The 21,639-nt window shown below is 40.1% G+C and overlaps 2 protein-coding genes across 3 annotated transcripts in view; both read left to right on the top strand.

Moving 5' to 3' along the window:
- si:ch73-173p19.2 (V-type proton ATPase 116 kDa subunit a 1) overlaps positions 1–11,885 on the top strand; it is a 16,028-nt gene extending 4,143 nt beyond the window's left edge. Inside the window, exons 2-20 of one of the 2 annotated variants that reach the window (XM_070446605.1) lie at positions 617–695; positions 806–903; positions 1,700–1,828; positions 1,946–2,058; positions 2,222–2,348; positions 2,496–2,578; positions 2,664–2,757; positions 4,801–5,013; positions 5,127–5,277; positions 5,990–6,123; positions 6,358–6,518; positions 6,609–6,702; positions 7,044–7,162; positions 7,565–7,772; positions 8,092–8,196; positions 8,377–8,454; positions 9,558–9,675; positions 10,056–10,227; positions 10,454–11,885. In XM_070446605.1, coding sequence (XP_070302706.1) covers positions 617–695; positions 806–903; positions 1,700–1,828; positions 1,946–2,058; positions 2,222–2,348; positions 2,496–2,578; positions 2,664–2,757; positions 4,801–5,013; positions 5,127–5,277; positions 5,990–6,123; positions 6,358–6,518; positions 6,609–6,702; positions 7,044–7,162; positions 7,565–7,772; positions 8,092–8,196; positions 8,377–8,454; positions 9,558–9,675; positions 10,056–10,227; positions 10,454–10,538 — 2,361 coding nt within the window. In that variant the 3' untranslated portion in view covers positions 10,539–11,885. Of the gene's footprint in view, positions 1–616; positions 696–805; positions 904–1,245; positions 1,424–1,699; positions 1,829–1,945; positions 2,059–2,221; positions 2,349–2,495; positions 2,579–2,663; positions 2,758–4,800; positions 5,014–5,126; positions 5,278–5,989; positions 6,124–6,357; positions 6,519–6,608; positions 6,703–7,043; positions 7,163–7,564; positions 7,773–8,091; positions 8,197–8,376; positions 8,455–9,557; positions 9,676–10,055; positions 10,228–10,453 lie in introns of those variants that run through there. The other variant, XM_023999613.2, reaches the window with a different exon arrangement.
- An 8,973-nt stretch (positions 11,886–20,858) lies between these two features.
- Positions 20,859–21,639, top strand: part of LOC111972787 (melanoma receptor tyrosine-protein kinase) — a 40,995-nt gene continuing 40,214 nt past the window's right edge. The window contains exon 1 of the mRNA XM_023999867.2: positions 20,859–21,135. Within this exon, the coding sequence (XP_023855635.1) occupies positions 21,057–21,135 (79 nt within the window). The 5' untranslated portion in view covers positions 20,859–21,056. The remainder of the gene's footprint in view (positions 21,136–21,639) is intronic.

The following is a 21,639-nucleotide window of genomic DNA, read 5'->3' as shown; positions in this document are numbered from 1 at the left end:
CATTAACACTGTAAGTTGAAATAATATAGAGTCATTAACACTGTAAGTTGACATAATATAGAGTCATTAACACTGTAAGTTGACATAATATAGAGACATTAAAGGAAAAAGTTGAACCTATCCAAATTGTTGTGCGTTCTAATGACAAATAACATGTGAAACGTGGAGATACTGTGTTTTACATGTGTAGGTCTATTGATTCCCCTCTCACATTAAGGTTAATATATTTTGCCTGTAAAAAGCCTTCCCAAAAATATTTCATTATGTTTGTGCACAAACCAACAATTACACATTCACCATGCAGAAACAAACGGTTACTTTTACGCATACTTACTTTAATGCAATTACATAACTGATCGTATTAGAACGTGATTGATAATTGATGTGGTGGGAGGGGAAGCTGAGTTTAGATCTGTAGATGAGAACTTCAACCCAGAGCAATTCAGTTTGGTTACAGTACTTAGTTCAGTGTGAGTTTTTGTTTTCTATTGAAGGTAAACACTTCACACAGAATATGAGAAAATAGTTTACACTGAAATCATTATTTGAACTGCAACCGAGGCTACTAACACCTAACACGTCAACCAATTTAAGTATATATTTTCATATGTTTTAGCTAAATCCGGGAACAGTCGCCTTTCAGCGCAGATTTGTGAAGGAGGTGAAGAAATGTGAGGAGATGGAGAGAATTCTTCGTAAGTATGTGGTTTTTAAAGGAAGATTTAAATAGGAGTCTGCACAAATGCCCCTTCTAAATAAATACCTAGAAAATCCCCTCTCTAAACATTGGGCTCATTTCTACTAGGGTTCTTGGAAAATGAGGTTGTCAAATCAAACATCCCCATCCCAGCAGACTTTACCAGTGAGACAATACCTTTTCCACGAGATGTTCTGGATTTAGAGGTAAGACGCTTGCTCTCATAGTTGGTCGGCTTCTTTCCCAGCTGTGTCATCATTAGTTTGATGTAACTTGTTTATACCAAGTTAGGCCAATGACAACCATTTAATACAATAAACTCATTTTGCAATCCCCCTTTCTCCATGTATGTTAAAGTCTAGCTTAATTCGTGTTATGATATGGGTGGAAGGTTAGTGTTAAGACATAGACAAACACACTACCAGGATGCACTTCCACACTTCATCCCCAGGTGGCAGCAGCAACCAGGTCACGGTCTGTGCTCTACCAGGAAGCCTTGATAAGCACTACAGGTGGTGCCAATCAGGATTGATTGGCAATGTGTGAGGAGAGGCCTCTCGGCTTGTTTGGAGTTGTTTTGTGTTGGTTAACCTCTTTAGTTTAGGCATGCCTCTTTGTAGTTTTCTTTTTGTATATATTTACTTTGGGTCACCACTTTGAACGGATACTAATCTGCTTGGACTGGCCGACAATGGGAGTCATGGCTGAGCTGGCCCTGGACCTCAGGTAAGGTGACTGTCTTCTGGGCACAAGCACTGACCACCTGGTCGCATATGCTTATGTCACACATTTATGCACACATCAAATCAGGTTACAGACCATGTAGCTAGGCCTAAGACCCCTAGACATAATGAGTGCAGTAAACCCAGTAGGCTAGTTATTGGTTTTTGTAAAAATGTGTTTGATGTTAATGTAACTTGTTTATACCAAGTTAGTCCAATGACTACCGTTTAATACAATAAACTCATGTTGGGATCCCCTTTTTCTCCATGTATGTTACAGTCTAGCTTTGATAAACTGGAGCAGGAGCTGAAGGAGATCAACTCAAACCGAGACACCCTCAGGCAGAACTTCACTCAACTAATGGAGATCAACCATCTCCTGCAGATGACTGATGACTTTTTTGAGGAGGTAAATGACTGACTGCATTTGACTTATGTCCTCCTAACAAATACTGGGATGGAAAGAAGAATGTTATAAAGAATGATAGCATAAACAGTCCTGTTTCTTCTCATGTTGTGCCTATAGGCTGAGTCCCAGCTTTCCATCTCTGAGCTTCCTTCTGAAGACTCGGTGTACTCTTCCAGGGTGACAAGCCGACGCACCAGTTACACCAGCACCAACGGACCCCTGAAACTTGGGTGAATTATTAGCCTAATGTTACTAGTTAGGCTAACCACAAAAAAAACACTGGAATTGGTTTAAAGTAGGGGCCACCACCATTTTCAGGTTGCTATCAGGTTGTAGAGACATCAGATAACCAAGTAAACTATTTGATGCCTTCCTCTTCTATCCCCATGGCAGGTTTGTTGCAGGAGTCATCAAGCATGAACGTTTCCCTGCCTTCGAAAAGATCCTGTGGCGACTGTTTCATGGAAACTTTGTCCTCCGCCATGCTGAAATCAAGCCCCATGAGGAGGAGAACATGGCTGTAAGGAAATGGTTCACTATAAAGCACATGTTCAAACATAAGGATCTCCTCTATTTAAAGGCAAACAACCATTAAACAAAAAGGTTGTTCATTAGCTTATAATTGCAGATGCGTGTTAAGTAAACAAACATTGTTTTATGCTCACAGGAGGATCCAGTGAAGAAGGATGTGTTCGTAGTATTTGTCCAAGGAGACCAGATCAGAGGAAAGATCAGAAAGTTATGTGATGGGTGAGTGAAAAGATCCCTTGAGTATGTCAAAAGCCTTGAAAATAAGTAAATTAGCAAAAAATATAAATATTATGTTCTACTTCAGGTTTCATGCCAGCATGTATCCATGTCCCAACAATGCGTACGCAAGAAAGGAAATGAGAACAAACGCCAACACACGCATCGAAGACCTTCGATTGGTAAAAGTTCATTATAGAATCCTTTGACAATGAAGCTGCTCCCGAGCGGCACAGCGGTCTAAGGCACTGCATCTGTGCTAGAGGCATCACTACAGACCCTGGTTCGATTCCAGGCTGTATCACAACCGGCCGTGATTGGGAGTACCATAGGGCAGCACACAATTGGCCCAGCATCGTCCGGGTTAGGGTTTGGCCGGGGTAGGCCATCATTGTAAATAAAAATGTGTTCTTAAKTGACTTGCCTAGTTAAATAAAGGTACGCATGCTAATACATATAGTTGAAGTCAGAAGTTTACATACACTTAGGTTGGAGTCATTAAAACTCGCTTTTCAACCACTCCACAAATTTCTTGTTAACAAACTATAGTTTTGGCAAGTCGGTTAGGACATCTACTTTGTGCATGACACAAGTAATGTTTCCAACATTTGTTTACAGACAGATTATTTCACTTAAAATTCACAGTATCACAATTCCAGTGGGTCAGGAGTTTACATACACTAAGTTGACTGTGCCTTTGAACAGCTTGGAAAAATCCAGAAAATGACGTCATGGCTTTAGAAGCTTCTGATAAGCTAATTGACATCATTTGAGTCAATTGGAAGTGTACCTGTGGATGTATTTCAAGGCCTACCTTCAAACTCAGTGTCTCTTTGCTTGACATCATGGGAAAATCAAACCAAGACCTCAGAAAAAAATTGTACACCTCCACAAGTCTGGTTCACCCTTGGGAGCAATTTCTAAATGCCTGAATGTACCACGTTCATCTGTACAAACAATAGTATGCAAGTATAAACACCATGGGACCACGCAGCCGTCAAAAGTTCTGTCTCCTAGAGATTAACGTACTTTGGTGCGAAAAGTGCAAATCAATCCTAGAACAACAGCAAGTACCTTGTGAAGATGCTGGAGGAAACGGGTACAAAAGTATCTATATCCACAGTAAAACAAGCCCTATATCGACATAACCTGAAAGGCCGCTCAGCAAGGAAGAAGCCACTGCTCCAAAACTGCCATAAAAAAGCCAGACTACAGTTTGCAACTGCACATGGGGACAACGATCATACTTTTTGGAGAAATGTCCACTGGTCTGATGAAACAAAAATAGAACTGTTTGGCTATAATGACCATCGTTATGTTTGGAGGAAAAAGGGGGAGGCTGGTGAGCTGAAGAACCCCATCCCAACCGTGAAGCACGGGCGTGGCAGCATCATGTTGTGGGGGTGCTTTTCTGCAGGAGGGACAGGTGCACTTCACAAAATAGATGGCATCATGAGAGAAGAAAATTATGAGGATATATTGAAGCAACATCTCCAGACATCAGTCAGGAAGTTAAAGCTTGGTCGTACATGGGTCTTCCAAATGGACAATGACCCCAAGCATACTTCCAAAGTTGTGGCAAAATGGCTTAAGGACAACAAAGTCAAGGTATTGGAGTGGCCATCACAAAGCCCTGACCTCAATCCTATGGAAAATTTGTGGGCAGAACTGAAAAAGCTTGTGCGAGCAAGGAGGCCTACAAACCTGACTCAGTTACACCAGCTCTGTCAGGAGGAATGGGCCAAAATTCACCCAACTTATTGTGGGAAGCTTGTGGAAGGCTACCCGAAACATTTGACCCAAGTTAAACAATTTAAAGACCAAGCTACCAAGTACTAATTGAGTGTATGTAAACTTCCACTGGGAATGTGATGAAAGAAATAAAGCTGAAATAAATCATTCTCTCTACTATTATTCTGACATTTCACATTCTTAAAATAAAGTGGTGATCCTAATTGACCTAAGACAGGGAATTTTTACTCGGATTAAATGTCAGGAATTGTGGAAAAACTGAGTTTAAATGTATTTGGATAAGGTGTACGTAAACTTTCGACTTCAACTGTACATTAAATGTCAGTAATATGTCAGGACTTTCGCTATCCTGCTTTAATTAGTCCTAATGTAATGTCACAGATGGAAGTAGAACAATATTTTAAATAAGAGGTTAGAGGGATGGAAGAAAACAAAACACTTTTCTTTCTTTCTGGTCATTAATCTTCTGTCAGGTCCTGAAGAGGACAGAGGAGTTCCGTGCGACTGTCCTGACTGCAGCAGCAGCCAACCTCCAGGAGTGGACCACTAAAGTAAAGAAGATGAAGGCCATCTATTACACATTGAACCTGTGTAACATAGACATCACACAGAAGCTGATTGTTGCTGAGATTTGGTGTCCAGTGTCTGACCTAAACTCTGTGCACACTGCACTGATACATGGATCAGTAAGTCTCCCAAACTTGCTTAAATGACTCAGCATTCAGGGTGTACATGCAGATTTTTCTAAATGAACTATGTGTGTTTATCTTTCTGTGTGTTGGTGCTCTTTTAACATTAGGAGCAGAGCGGCTCCAGTCTTAGCCCCGTCGTGAACCGAATCCAAACCCAGCAGACACCCCCAACATTCAACAGGGTTAACTCCTTTACCTCAGGTTTCCAGAGCATCATTGATGCCTATGGGGTCGGCAACTATCAGGAAATAAACCCAGGTAACAACACCACATCTCCTGTGTGCGCTTGATTTACATTGGAGTGTGCACTTTGGGGACTTCCATTTGATCACCCTGTTGCAGGAGAACATTCCCGCAATGCAGGAACTGTAAAACTTGTAGTGTATTTGAGGATTAAAAGGCTTCTGAAGTTTGTAATTTCCACATTGAAATTTCAGACTTGATTTTCCTTCGTGAAAAATGTATCTACCTCTACAAACATTTTCATTCGTTACAATCCACATTTCCTGTTGCTGCAGGATTATTTTCCTGCTGTAGCAAACTGGTTCAAATTAAGATCCTACGTGTGTATTTAGAAGTATTTGACTTTTTTTTAAATTAGGCAAGTCAGTTAAGAACAAATTCTTATTTACAATGACGGCCTACTCAGGCCAAACCCTCCACTAACCCGGTCGACACTGGGCGAATTGTGCGCCGCCCTATGGGACTCCCGATCACGGCCGGTTGTGATACAGCTTGGGATTGAACCCGGTCTGTAGTGATGCCTCTAGCACTGTAATGCAGTGCCTTAGACCGCTGCGCCACTCAGGATCCCTTAATGACATAATGTGACTGACCCAGATCTGATTAGCCTTTGTTTGTTTCCTTTTTTAGCTGTTGGTAATATTGTAAAGAATAAGAGAAGTCCCTCAAGTCGTTTTGGCAGAGATCACAACTATTGAAATCCTGTTCGAATGTGATATCTTTTCAGCTCCATACACCATGGTGACCTTCCCCTTCCTGTTTGCGGTCATGTTTGGAGACTGTGGTCACGGTCTCGTCATGACTCTGCTCGCTTTATGGCTGATCCTACACCAAGAACACTTCAGGAAGCTGAAGAACGAGGTATGAAAAGCACTCTGTCAGAGGATGGTCTGAGCCCTGAGGATGAATAGTATATGTCAAGTCAAGTGCCACTAGTGAAAAGTCAACTTTTGAAGCTGTAAATGTGATGTTGTACAAAATGTTAGTGGAAACAGTTTTTTTTATTTTTTAAATGAGGGTGTTACAACTACACTAACATTGAAAGACAATGCGGTGCATTGTTTTGACTGTAACGTTAGTTACTCGTCCCTGCAGCTGATTGACATGCTGGTGGATGGACGCTACATTATATTCCTGATGGGCCTCTTCTCCATATACACTGGCCTCATCTACAACGACTGCTTCTCCAAGTCCTTCAACGTCTTTGGATCCTCGTGGAGCGTCCGACCCATGTTCCATCCACACGGCCCGTGGACGTGAGTTTCCTCCTTTATTAAAGCTGTAATAGTATTGTAACATGAGTTGGAATAAGAATGTAAATTGTTTGTTTTGTTCTTTCTCCCCAGTAATGACACGTTGCATGACTCTGGCCATCTTCATCTGGACCCCCTGGTGTCTGGAGTCTACTCTGGCAATCCCTACCCATTTGGTGTTGACCCGGTTAGTGTGTGCAAACTCTTCTAAACCCACATAGATTTAAGGGCAAAGTGTCAAATATATTGATCTCTATTTGCAGTTGTGAAAAAAAGTGAACAGCATTGTGTTACTGTTCATATCATGTCATGAAAAGTGCTTTTCTCTGCTACTCAGTAAGGTGGGCTTTCCTTCAGTGTATTTTATTCTGGGTTTTGTTTCTTTCGTGCATTTTGTATTATAAATGCTTGAGTATTAAGTTATTAACCAGCTGGGATGCAGTTACTTAACTTTTTTAATTAAAGATGATCTTATATACAATGTAACCTGATCCAACTTTTTCTATTTCAAACTGATGTCTGATACAGATTTGGAATATTGCATCGAATAAGCTGTCGTTCCTGAACTCTTACAAGATGAAGATGTCTGTTATCATGGGAGTGGCCCACATGCTCTTTGGAGTCACTCTGAGTCTGGTGAACTACATGTAAGTATAGTGCTTTCCAGACAGGAAGCGAAACTCCCCAAGTTCGCCAAAATAGAGCAGATTCCTATTTTCTCCGCCTCCGCCAGGTGGCTTTCACGAGCACCGCCGACTACTCCTCCTGGATATAATTTCACCCCCCGCCTAGCTCTTTTGAAAGTGAATAGGAAACTCTGTCGCCGATTCCTGTTTGGCAAGCCCTTAATACTAACACAGAGGCAGGAATATCACTGTGATAATTTCATGTAAGAGTAACAGGGTAATAAAGAAAAGTACATGTATTTTTGCCAGGAGAACTACAGTACTTACAAAAACACTGTACAGCACTGTTTATGATAAACCAGTACACTGTCACTTAAAATGTAGTGCCAACTGATTGCCTCCAACTGTATCGTTTCATTGCAGATTCTTCAGAAACTTAAAGGATGTTGCGTTGCAGTTCATTCCAGAGGTGATTTTCATGCTCTCTCTGTTTGGATACCTGATCTTCCTCATCCTCTACAAGTGGTGTGTAGTGATGAAGTCTGAATCTGCTCCTAGCATCCTGCTCCTCTTCATCAACATGATACTCTTTGACTACAGCTCTGAGGGCACTGTACTTTACAGAACACAGGTACAATGGGTTTCTTCAACCTAAAATGTCATGGGTTCTTAAAATATAATTTGCCGGTTCATTTCCCAGATTGGAACACATATACATACTCAAATGTATGCACTCACTGTGCTTTAAGACCTTTGGATAGAATACTCTGCTAAGTGACATAATGTAATCATGTTTTTCATCCAAGGAAATCACAGAAATTGTTTCAATTTAACGTATGCATTTGGACACAAAAAAATAATAGATGCCCAGACGCAACATAAACCTGGCTATGCATTAAGTTCTAAGCAAAAACTGTAATTTTCTCATTTTTAAACATTTTATTATACAGAGACCTGTGCAAATATTTCTGGTGGTTGTTGCTGTGCTTATGGTGCCTTGGCTACTGTTTGCCAAGCCCCTGCTCTTGTATAGAAAACACAAGCTATCAAAGCTGGTAAGTCAACTAGATTAGAATAATGCATTTTATAAGTAGACGTTTGTGATCAAAAGTATTGGATTGACAAGGCTGTTTTTTTTATATCAATGTGTACTCTGTAAGTGACTGTTCTTGCCTATATAACTGCCATTAAAATACATGTTTTTATGAAAATTAATATAATAATGATTCCAACAGAAGCCCTCAACAAACAAGCTTCCCATGCAGGTTTCTGGGATCTCCAACCAAGAGGCTTCAGATAGCAGGAAAGAGAAGGTAAGTCACTTCTAAAACAAGTGTCTAGAAATAAATGTACATGGTCAGAAAATATGTTCTGTAATTTATCATAGTTATGTGTTTTGCAAATGCCATTAAATGTTAAAAATATAACTTTATTGTATTAAATAGCAATAATAAGAAATATTGTAAAAAATAAATAAAAAAATAGCCAGAATCTCAATTGGTGGGAACGAAATGGAGCAAGTCACATCCACTAGAGTTCTAAGTGATGAAAAGGTATCCTGGAAAGATCATATTCAATTTGTCTGCAGCAAAGTGATGAAAACTGTAGGTATCATCAGAAAGATTAGTGGTTTGGTTAATCAGGCTTGCTTCCTAACTCTATACTATAGCTTAATTTACCCATATCTCATTTCCTGTTATATTAGGCCAGTACATATGCCTCCTACCCAGACAAATTACTCATCATGCAAAATACATGTGCAAGACTAGCCGCCTCCTCTAGTTTCCTGGCTCCATCTGCACCTTTGTTAAATAAACTCGATATCGTGTCTATTTACAACATTAATGTACACCAGTTATTAACTTTCATCTACAACTACTCATACCTTCCAGACAGTTTACCTTTCAATGGATTATTCCAAGTTCATTCTGAAATCCATCTATATAACACAAGACACTGCGATAACCTTCACCTTCCCTACTGCTACATCTCCAATAGTCAATTCTCTATCAGATACAGAGGTACCATACTCAAGCAAAGAAAGGGGATCAGCCTGATGAACCAAACTACCCAATAATCCCCTCTGTAGCCTAACTCTCTCACTGTCTCTCTCTCTCACACACACACACACACACACACACACACACACACACACACACACACACACACACACACACACACACACACACACACACGCACAGTGTTTCTTGTATACTGACTACATTATGTATAATTAATATGCTGTTTAACTAATTTCAAGAAACGTTTGTTTTTGTACTTATATTTGTGGTGTGGTTTTCATATCAGCACTTGTAGGCTTCCAACCTCACCTGCACACTATTTTTACCAGGTTTTTATCTCTACTGTTTTGTCTTTCACTTTTGTTTGGTGTGAAAAAAGCCTTTTCTCATTGCAGGTCAGTATGGCTGACATTTTCGTGTACCAGGGCATCCACACCATCGAGTACTGCCTGGGCTGCATCTCCAACACAGCCTCCTACCTCCGCCTGTGGGCTCTCAGTCTAGCTCATGCTGGTAGTGTATTATTCTGCACAACACAATAAAAGCTATATCCATGTGGCTGTTATGGCTATGACCTTGCCTCCGCTCGACTTTCTGATCCCCATAGTGAAAAGGATGACATAAGATGGTGTATAGAGTAAACTTCAATAGCAATCATTCCAGGATTTAAAATAAATAAATAAGTAGTTACATTTAAGTCATTCAGCAGATGCTCTTAAGTGCCATGCTCAAGGGCCATTAACAGGCTATTCAACTAATCGGTTCTGGGATTCAAACCAGTGACCTTTCGGTTACTGGCCCAACGCTCCAAACTGCTAGGCTACCTGCCATCACCTGTTATGTTCAAATTCATTTAACTGTATTCTATGTTCCTGTGTATGTTGTCTGTGTAGAGCTGTCTGAGGTGCTGTGGAAGATGGTTCTGCAGGTGGCTCTGAGGGTCACCTCGGGGATGGGTTCTGTTCTGCTGGCAGTGACCTTTGCTGCCTTCGCTGTCCTCACAGTCACCATTCTCCTGGTCATGGAGGGTCTCTCTGCCTTCCTCCACGCCCTACGGCTGCACTGGTAGGGACAAGCGATACAAACACACATGCATCTGCAAGCGCAAATGCGCACAATCACACATACACACCTGATATAGCCTTTGGATTCTGCAGCACTTCATCCACGTACAGACCTTCAGCTTATTGACACAACTGAAGCAGCAATGATGTAAAGAATATAACAAGTGAATTACACTTGAGTGATATTTCCAAAGGTTATGTTTTTCTGTCTCATTTGTCTTTTACAGGGTTGAATTCCAAAACAAGTTCTACAAAGGATCTGGGTACAAGTTCACACCGCTTTCCTTCGACAGGATGAGAGACATGCAGTGATTTCAGATAGATAAACGTGTTATTGCTACGAGTCCGTTCTCATATTCATTTATAGTTTATGTTGATATGTCTTTGTGTTAGTCATTGATCACATTAAGTTGTTTTCGGTATGTAGATCGTACTCTATAACTGTCGCAATGGAATGAAAAATCTGTACAAGCAAGGTGCAGCATTTGCCACAAGATGGCAGCACACAATTATTAGTCAGTCATGGTTCTAAAAGTAGGCAACATAAGAATTGCCAAAAGAACACAATAAATACAAGGAGATTTAGATGAGCATCTACTTCCGGAAATGTCTTAAGAGTTGAATTAGATTAAAAAACAATGAACAACATTTAGATCCAACAATAGTGTACAAAACATTAAGGACACCTTTCTAATATTGAGTTGCACCCTGCCCCTTTTTCGTGGAAGGCCTCAAAAGCATTCCACAGGGATGCTGGCCCATGTTGACTCCACTGCTTCCCACAGTTGTGTCAAGTTGGATGGATGTCCTCTGGGTGGTGGACCATTCTTGATACACATGGGGAAACTGTTGTGTGAAACCCAGCAGCGTTATAGTTCTTGACACAAACCGGTGAGCCTGGCACTTACTACCATACGCCATTCAAAGGCACTTCAATATTTCTTCTTTCCCATTCACCCTCTGAATGGCACACATACACAATCTATGTCTCAATTGTCTCAAGGGTTAYAAATCCTTCTTTAACCTGTCTCATCTACACTGATTGAAGTGGAATTAACAAGTGACATCAATAAGGGATCATAGCTTTCACATGGATTTACCTGGTCAGTCTATGTCATTGGAAAGAGCAGGTGTTCTTAATGTTTTGTACGCTCAGTTTATATCTGTGAAATGTCTTGGGATAGAGCAGGGAAATGTTATTCTGTTGTGATTGTCTGTAGGGATTCTTCTTGTACATGCTTAGTGCATTGAAATTCAAATCCCAAACCAATCAGTGTATCTGTTGCCTTGCAAGAGGTTTCATATTAAGAGTGTAATAATAGTGTATATCTTTGGGTTCAAGGGAAGTTGAACCCAATCCCTTCAGCTAAATAAATACTTTCTTGTATAAACTAATTGGTCCTAATAGGCCAAAGATTAAATTAGAGAGAGTAGATGTATCTATAGATTTGGTGGATAGATTAGTTAGTTGTGGATGTGCTACATTTGATCAATATCTTGTCCACCGTGCTTCTACACCTGCATTGCTTGCTGTTTGGGGTTTTAGGCTGGGTTTCTGTACAGCACTTCGAGATATTAGCTGATGTACGAAGGGCTATATAAAATAAACTTGATTTGATTTGAAGAAAGAACTGCATCATTACCTAAACATCAACATTAGAATGCTCCCTTGAAGGAACCACCATGGAATGCAGGCTAAATCTGCAGAGATATTTAGGCTAGTTGTTAAAGTAAAAACATTCAGTGTAAAAAAACAACCTTTTGCAGTGAAGAGAAACACATACGGTTTCAGCTCACTTCATTGCCTTTCAACCGCTTCAGGAAAGGCGATTCCCTGGTTACCTTGAAGAATAACAGTTGACCTACATGGCCACTGAGATTGCCAATAACAATCGTCAGCTACATAAAACATTTTAAAGAATCAAGTAGCACATTCATATTCATAGCTCAAAATGGATGCTCACAACAAATACATTAACGACCATCTAAAGACAGACCAAGTGCATTCAGCTATCAGTGACCAAGTCTATAACACAGCTGTGAAACCATACTGGACACAGTGGGTATCCTGGCCCTTTCCCATCCTTATGTATGCCACAGTTTATTCTAAGCATTGCAGTATATGGCTGTGTTCCTTTGTCTTTGCAAAAAAGAGGAGGGTTGTGATTATGACGGTGATCTCAGAGACTGACTGCACAAGCGCTTCAGATGTTTATTAGACTTTTATAAATCGTATTTTATTTCTATGGTACCAGGTGATCTTGTGCCAATACCTAGGAGTTCTGTCAACATGACTATAACACACAGCTTATTATTATTACTACACAACATTAAGTGTTGAGGTCAGTTCCATCCATTTACAAGCAATGTTCCCTCTACTTTTTTTTTGGCCACTGAGCGAATGTCAGGTCTGCTGAGCGCAAACTTGAACATTGTGAAAATTCTGTGCAACTTCCGGCTCTCGTTTACTGTGAACACTGAGGCTGTAGCTGCTTTAAGTTACAGTTTTACTGTGAACACTGAGGCTGTACCCGCTTTAAGTTACAGTTTTACTGTGAACACTGAGGCTGTACCCGCTTTAAGTTANCTTTAAGTTACAGTTTTACTGTGAACACTGAGGCTGTACCCGCTTTAAGTTACAGTTTTACTGTGAACACTGAGGCTGTACCCGCTTTAAGTTACTGTTTTACTGTGAACACTGAGGCTGTACCCGCTTTAAGTTACAGTTTTACTGTGAACACTGAGGCTGTAGCCGCTTTAAGTTACAGTTTTACTGTGAACACTGAGGCTGTAGCTGCTTTAAGTTATTTTTACTGTGAACATTGAGGCTGTACCCGCTTTAAGTTACAGTTTTACTGTGAACACTGAGGCTGTACCCGCTTTAAGTTACAGTTTTAAAAGTGGCCAAGTAGGCTATTTTGTCTATTTGATCATAATGCAGATCTACCAGAGTGGCCTACAATAAAAACAATGGAGAAAAACTCATCTCATAACATTTTAACATGGAAATAGCTGTTTTATCATTCAGCCTACAGTAGCAGCCAATGTGTGGTGTTCAATGTAGGTCTACATTCCATGAGACTTTTGAGAGAAAAAAACATGCAGGGCTTGACATGAACCTGTTTATCCACTCGTCCTTCAGACAAGGTGACTGAAAATGTTTGATGCAAGAAACCACTTTATAAAATGTATTATTATTCCCATACCATTATTACAGAGAATCAGACAAATTATGCTATGCTCTGCCTATTTGCTACTTAGCGTATTCAAGACCGTCTCAAAATACCATACTGCCCCTTTAAGACAAAAAAAGCTCTTTACCTGTAACCAGACTGGCTTTTCAAAGATGTCTAGAAATGTACATGTTTTGTAAATGGCACAGATCCATATATGGCAATGGTCTATTTGCATATAGGCCTACTGCAGCTCTGATTGGTTATGGTGCACTGGTCTGTGTAGAATATGGGACTTAAGTCGTGCCTGTCAATGCAATAGTATTCTACTTCAATGTGCTCTGCTAACAAGAAAATCTCAGCGTGCAGTTTAGAGGGAACATTGTTTACAAGTATTCAATGTAATACTAATATAAGTATAATATTTTGTTTTATCTTTATGGAGTATGCCATGGCCTGCCAGTTCTGGGTGTTTACTTAGCTCTGTCAAAACTGGAGAATAGATGACTGCCGGCTTTACCAACAACAACAAAAAATTGTGCATTTGCCGTAAGTGCAAGTAGTGAGATGCAGGTGAAAGCAGGTTAATTGAATTGGGCTTTAAAAATAGTGTATTGAGTGTGAGAGCATGTGCCAACTCTTGGCCCTCATTCTTTATTCTCCTCCACTTTTCCCACTTACTTTTCCCACTAGTGCTTCATGCATGATCAAATCTCACTGAGGGGTCTCAACTTGAATGTTTTTGCACAGGTTTGAGTGAGTGAGTGAGTGTGTGTGTGTGCGTGCGTGCGTGTGTGCATGCACACACACCAACGCCAGCGTGTCAGTACCCTTACGTGTTACTCTTGTTATTCTTTTTTTTTAAATAAAGAGCATGTACTCAGCCCTATAGGTGTGGATCAATCTGATGTGCCTCAGAACCAGTTTATGTTACTCAGCACTATAGGTGTGGATCAATCTGATGTGTCTCAGAACCAGTTTATGTACTCAGCCCTATAGATGTGGATCAATCTGATGTGCCTCAGAACCAGTTTATGTACTCAGCCCTATAGGTGTGGATCAATCTGATGTGTCTCAGAACCAGTTTATGTACTCAGCCCTATAGGTGTGGATCATCTGGTGTGCCTCAGAACCAGTTTATGTACTCAGCCCTATAGGTGTGATCAATCTGATGTGTCTCAGAACCAGTTTATGTACTCAGCCCTATAGGTGTGGATCAATCTGATGTGCCCAGAACCAGTTTATGTACTCAGCCCTATAGGTGTGGATCAATCTGATGTGCCTCAGAACCAGTTCATGTACTCAGCCCTATAGGTGTGGATCAATCTGATGTGCCTCAGAACCAGTTCATGTACTCAGCCCTATAGGTGTGGATCAATCTGATGTGCTCACAACCAGTTCATGTACTCAGCCCTATAGGTGTGGATCAATCTGATGTGCTTCAGAACCAGTTTATGTACTCAGCCCTATAGTGTGGATCAATCTGATGTGCTTCAGAACCAGTTTATGTACTCAGCCCTATAGATGTGGATCAATCTGATGTGCCTCACAACCAGTTTATGTACTCAGCCCTATAGGTGTGGATCAATCTGATGTGTCTCAGAACCAGTTTATGTACTCAGCCCTTATAGATGTGGATCAATCTGATGTGCCTCAGAACCAGTTTATGTACTCAGCCGGGTTTGGGTTAATTCCACAAATTCAATTCTCTCCCTGTAAATTCCATTTCATTCAATTCAAATTCCAGGTCAGTCTTTGAATTCAGAGATAATTCAACTTCTCAACTCTAATGTTAGGTAAATTCCAAGAATGTAACTCGTAATTAAATATTATCCCTTACAATTCCACAAATTCCAATTCGAATTTAACTCCCTCAGGCTTTCCGACTGATCATGTCACTGTTCAGATAGCCTAGCTACAGTATCCTGGAAATATAGAAATACAAGTTGAAATGATACTAGGTGTATTAATTCCATTAACTGAGACATTTACAATTCCAATTCCATAACTTCAAGAATGTTGAAAATAGAATGGAATTCAATGTAAATTCTCCACTTCATGAATAAATTGAAGAATTGTATTTGAAATGAATATGGAATTGACCCCCAACCCTGGCATTCAGCCCTGTAGGTGTGGATTCATCTGATGTGTGAAAGAGGTCTTGAAGACAAACACGTCTTCCAGCATTGAACCAGTGTTTGCTCTGACTGACAGGATATTTCCAGGTGAATACCATGATTCACTCATTCCCTGAAAAAAGATTAACTGTCATTCTCTGTTGTAAAGTGTTAAGTACAGAGGCATGTTTGGGCACTGCTTTGTGAGTTTCTAAAGGAAAACGTGTATTTAAGGACAAATGTTGTTTCGCAATGTCCATAAGAAGAAGAACTTCTGAGATGTGTTGTATGGTGTATCATATTACAGCAGGTCACATACTGCAACACATTTTGAACAAACAGGTCATCCCAACTGGTCAACTGGGGACTTTATTTTCCACTGGACTTCTCTTACCTTATCATACACTGCAGGTTGTGATTTGAACAAAACAATTGCATGAAAACATTCCGACAGAGTAGTTCATTAATTTTGCTCTTAGGCATCCCGTTGGATACTCACACTGGTTAGAACACGTGGTAAACCTTTTAGCATTATGATTCAGATGACCTTGGTTGGACAGTTTTTGTTTCTTAGCAATGTGGGATTATGTGTCCTTTACTACAGCCATTTCCCAGCAACTATAAGACAAGTAAATAAAATGTAAGACAGAGATATTTAAATAAGTTATCTGCACATTTCTTGGACAAATTCTGTTTTAAATTGTCAATAAAGTGGATATTTCAGCCCAGATTTTCCATCTGCAGGTCTTGAGTTTTTGCTTCTGCTCAGTGGTTAAGAAGGCACTTCCAAATTAATTTAATTCACTGTCACCTAAATGTACGAAAATAAGAAAGGTAACCCATTTGCCATAATGCTTTGTGTACTCAGAAATGCATAGTTCGCAAAGTAATTTGTCGCATATTGAAAGCTTTTTTAAACTCGAACAAACATAGTTTAATAATGCATTGTGCTTTGAAGGTCCAGTGAGTGCATCATGTTTACAACACAGTAGACCTCAAACTATATTTTATGTAAAGTCTGATTTAGGAATAGTTTGTGATAACAGAGTGGCTTTTACATCAAATTATATTTCACCCCACTACGTGGATGAAGAGAAATTGTGGAAGAGAAATATGAGCTTCAAGTTCCTTATCACTAAGGAATTAACATGGTCCACACACACCCGCACAGTCGTGAAAATGGCACGGCAGCGCCTCTTCTCCCTCAGGAGTCTGAAAAGATTTGGCATGGGCCCTCGGATCCTCAAAAAGTTCTACAGCTGCACCATCAAGAGCAACTTGACTGGCTGCATCACCGCTTGGTATGGCAAATGCACCACCCTCGACCACAAAATGCTACAGAGGGTGGTGCGGACAGCCCAGTACATCACTGGGACCGAGCTCCCTGCCATCCAGGACCTCTATATCAGGCGGTGTCAGAGGAAGGCCTGAATTGCCAAAGACTTCTGCTACAATCCAGCAAACAAACATACGCAAACACACACACATACTTTCATACTTATCATTGGCTGATGCTACTCGGTTCTTTATTTTACTATTATTATTATTATCTATCCTGATGCCATATCAAGTTACCCTGCCTTTATGTACAATAATAAAAAATATAAATGCAAAATGTAAAGTGTTGGCCCCATGTTTCATGAGCTGAAATAGAAGATCCCAGAAATGTTACATACGCACAAAACGCTGATTTATCTCAAATGTTGAGCACAAATTTGTTTACATCCCTGTGATTTCTCTTTTGACAAGATAATCCATCAACCTGACGGGTGGGGCTTGTCCTGAAGCTGATTAAACAGCCTGGTTATTACACAGGTGCGCCTTGTGCTGGGGGCTGTAAAGGGCTACTCTAAAATGTGCCCCACGGTGGCAGTGGGGTTATGGTATGGGCAGGCATAAGCTACAGACAATGAACACAATTGTATTTTATCGACGGCAATTTGAATGCACAGAGATACCGTGACGAGATCCTGATGCCCATTGTCATGCCATTCATCCGCCGTCATCAGCTCATGTTTCAGCATGATAATGCACGGCCCCATGCCGCAAGGATCTTCTGTACAAATTTCCTGGAAGCTGAAAATGTCCCAGTTCTTCCATGGCCTGCATACTCACCAGACATGTCACCCATTGAGCATGTTTGTGATATTCTGGATTGACTTGTAAGACAGCGTGTTCCAGTTCCCGCCAATTTGCAGCAACTTCACACGGCCATTGAAGAGGAGTGGGACAACATTCCACAGGCCACAATCAACAGCCTGATCAACTCTTGCAAAGGAGATGTGTCACGCTGCATGAGGCAAATCGTGGCCACACAAGATACCGAATGGTTTTCTGATCCACACCCTTACCTTTTTTTAAAGGTATCTGTGACCAACAGATGCATATCTGTATTCCCAGTCATGTGAAATCCATAGATTAGGGCCTAATTTATTTATTTCAATGGACTGATTTCCTCATATGAACTGTAACTTTAAAATTGTTGCATTTCTATTTTTGTTCAGAATACATAGTATATTTACCTCAAATACCTGGTACCCCTGGACAGAGATATGGTACTGGTACTCTGTGTATATAGCTTCATTATTGTGTATTTTATTACTCTTGCGTTATTTATATATTTGTAATAATTGTGTTATCATTGGGAAGGGCTCATAAGCAATAATTTCACAGTAAAGTCTAAACCTGTTGTATTCAGTGAATGTGACAAATAAAATATGATTTGATATGATTTCAAAAAACATAAAACACTATCAAATCTAAAATCTTGCCTTTACACAAGTTTAAAGGAAAAGTGACAAGACCGGATGTGAATCACTGCTATACTCATAAATCTTAAAGTTCTAACTGTGCTGTACAGTAACTCGATTCAACAAGGGCCCTTTACCATTGTAGCGCTAATACCTACTGGGAGGAGATTAGGTAATTTGCTTTGGCTGAGAATCACGTCCCACTTGTTTTTGTGACAACACTAAACTACAATGTGTTCAGACCTGTATAACCATAATCAAATGCATGATCGACAATAAACGTATATAATCCCCTAGTAGGGGGTGTATGTTGCCACAATGTTATTTTTTTATTTATGTAATGTTTTTAATCACTGTGTTGCATTAAGGGCCTTGTATATACTTGCTCTGTGGTTGCACCATCAGCCTGCCATTTCCTGAATCTCAAACAAATTGTCCAGAACAAGAGAATAGTATGCCCAACTGTTTTCATAACATTTGTCATTGATGTGCAATCTGAGTACAGTATTCAATGGTATGTCTGATACATCCGATTTGTTGTGTCATCCAAATCAAGTGATCCCTTGATTGAGGAAATTGTTTCATGGAGACTGGTGCTGTGTGGGTTTATATCAAAACTGCCATTCTATTGCTCTGCCATTTAAAATCCTGGTTCACACCTACCAAGCTATACACAGACAGTACCTGTCTGACCTCATCCTACCCTCCTGCCCCACACGCACCCATCACTCCTCCAGGTCAGTCTCCCTTCAGCAGACTCACAGCAAACTAAAAACTATGGGTGACAGGGCTTTGCGATGTGTGGCTCCTCGGCTGTGGAACGCACTTATAGCCACTGTCAGGGCTGCAGAGTCTCTGGCCTCGTTTAAGACATAAGCTAAAGACAAAGCTGTTCATAAACGCTTTCAAGGTCCTATGTTAATTTTGTTCTCCTGTCCACCGGATCTGACGACACCTGTATATAGCTTTGATTGTTGTCTATTTACAATGTTCTGTGTTTTGGATTGTTTATTATTATAATTGTCTTTCTGATTTTCTTCAGAACCTTGGGTGTGAGCGAATTTCTTCACAAATGAAATGTGTTATCATTATTATTATTAGTTTAGAATAATACTTAGGCATCTTAATAGGATCTTAGTAGGATCTTAATTTGAACCAGTTTGCTACAGCAGGAAAATAATCCTGCAGCAACAGGAAATGTGGATTATGTGAATTATAATTAATGGACATTTTTTGTAGGGGTTGATACATTTTTTGTTAGGGCAAATCATGTCTGACATTTTAAAGTGGAAATTACAAACTGTAGAAGCCTTTTTAAACCTCGTTTCCTGACGTGCAGGAAAATTCTCAGCAACAAAAGATCCTACAGTTGACAGGGAGAGTACAGATGTGCCTACTACAGTAGCTGAGAGGAGAATTTAAACTAATCCTACCTGCCTGGAGCAGGAGGGGGGTGGCACTTGTGGTTTATTTGAAGTTACCTGCAGCATTTGTGATTCATGAGGGCTTGTCAAATCTAGAGGTCTTCACCAGGTTTGCCTTGTCAGGATCTTATTATTTTATCATATGCAAATGAACAACCTGGTCTCAGAGCATTTTCTGTACGTAAATCAGAGACACTCCATTTAGTATTATATGCTACATTTCATATGGTATGTATTCATTTGTGGATGTCCATCGCACGAATTACAATTGGTATTATATGTTACGAATTTGCCAAATGTACAATATATTAAACATTTGCAAAAAGTACAATATGTTAAGAATTCTGCCTAGGTGGCTAACATTAGCTATCTAGCTTGCTAATGTTAGCTAGGCTAGGGGTTAAGGTTAGGGCTAAGTTTAGGAGTTAAATTGAAGGGTTAAGGTTAGGGTTTGGGTAAGGGTTAGCTAAAAAGGCTATGGTTAGGGGAAGGGTTAGCTAACATGTTAAGTAGTTGCAAAGTAGCTAAAATGTAGTAAGTAGTTGAAAAGTTGCTAAAATGCTACAGTTGTCCGTGATGAGATTCGAACGCGCAACCTTTGGGATGTTAGATCTTCGTGTTATATCCCATCCCTTAAGTTACCATCTATCGTATGTAACCATACCAAACAGTATCATACTAATTTAAGTGTCCCGGATTTACATGTACTATGTTACATCTAGTCTATGAGACCAGGCTGAAATGAAATACAGAGTTCGTTGACCTGCTCAAAAACAGATCCTGCCACTCACCATAGAAGGGCATGTTGTGATAGCCTGAGTCTGCATTTCACATCTGACCACCTGACGATGCACAGTTTAAGGAATAAGACGGTGTTTACTGACATTCCATCGTGAGTGAGCTGGAATGTCATAATAACATAATAACAACAACAAACATCTTCAACAAACAAACTGGTGTCTTATACAATGGCCTAGGCATACCTAGTCTACTTTACAATACGACCATAAACAACCGAAACAACGTGTTATTTGAAGGTTTAAATATTTGAGGCAAAGCCTATGACTGTGAAAGGCAATGCTTGAAATAACTATCGACTTACCTGCATTGCTGTCGAACGATCCTCCTTCCGAATGACGTCAAAACAGTTGAAAGTTGCTCCGACTGCTATTCTAGAGAAAAAAGAGAGGACCCTTCGCCGGGAAAAGAGAGAGTGCCAGCGCAACTAAGTCCCACCCAAACAGGCTACACCTCCCCCTGGACGTAAAACGGGGTTAGATACATCACACAAACTTAGTATTGTTCGCCCAAGACTATGGACAAGTTTCTCCTGCAATTTCATTGAATATAACACATTTTGGAAACCATGCGACCTGGATCTGGAATAGTTATTGCTGCCTTGTTCAGCCTGGGCTGCAGCATGACACTGACAGCGGACAAGAAAGGTACGTGTGAGACCGACTTTATCACTTATATGCTTGTGGGGAATTTGGTAAAAATGGGAAATTAGTAGGGAATAGTAGGCTAGTCTAGGCTAATTACTTGAACGAAATGATGGACAACTATGAATGACAATTCTTGTGGATATAACACAGTATAACATATACATTTTTTAGGAGACATCGACAGCATGTTGCCTAATACTGAAGAAGTTTCACATGATTTCAAAAGCAACTCTCTCTATGGGTCAGTAGAAAAGGGTACACAGTAGTATGTATGGCTGATACACTTAAATAAATTGCATTTAAAAAAAAACTTTTTAAAATTAATAGTATAGTATTGACATATGCAAGCTATTTAGCCTACCTTTCTGAACACCTTTCAGATATTTACATAGAGCTCTACAATGTTGTTCCTGTCACTGCATTACTGTCTTAAAGTAATTGTCCAGTGTTTCCAGATTTTTATTAAATATGACCTATAATTAATAAGAATATGAGTGAAATAGT

This window comes from Salvelinus sp. IW2-2015, linkage group LG14 (genome assembly GCF_002910315.2).
Source record: "Salvelinus sp. IW2-2015 linkage group LG14, ASM291031v2, whole genome shotgun sequence".
NCBI lineage: Eukaryota > Metazoa > Chordata > Actinopteri > Salmoniformes > Salmonidae > Salvelinus > Salvelinus sp. IW2-2015.
This window is presented reverse-complemented; position numbering and strand designations above follow the sequence as displayed.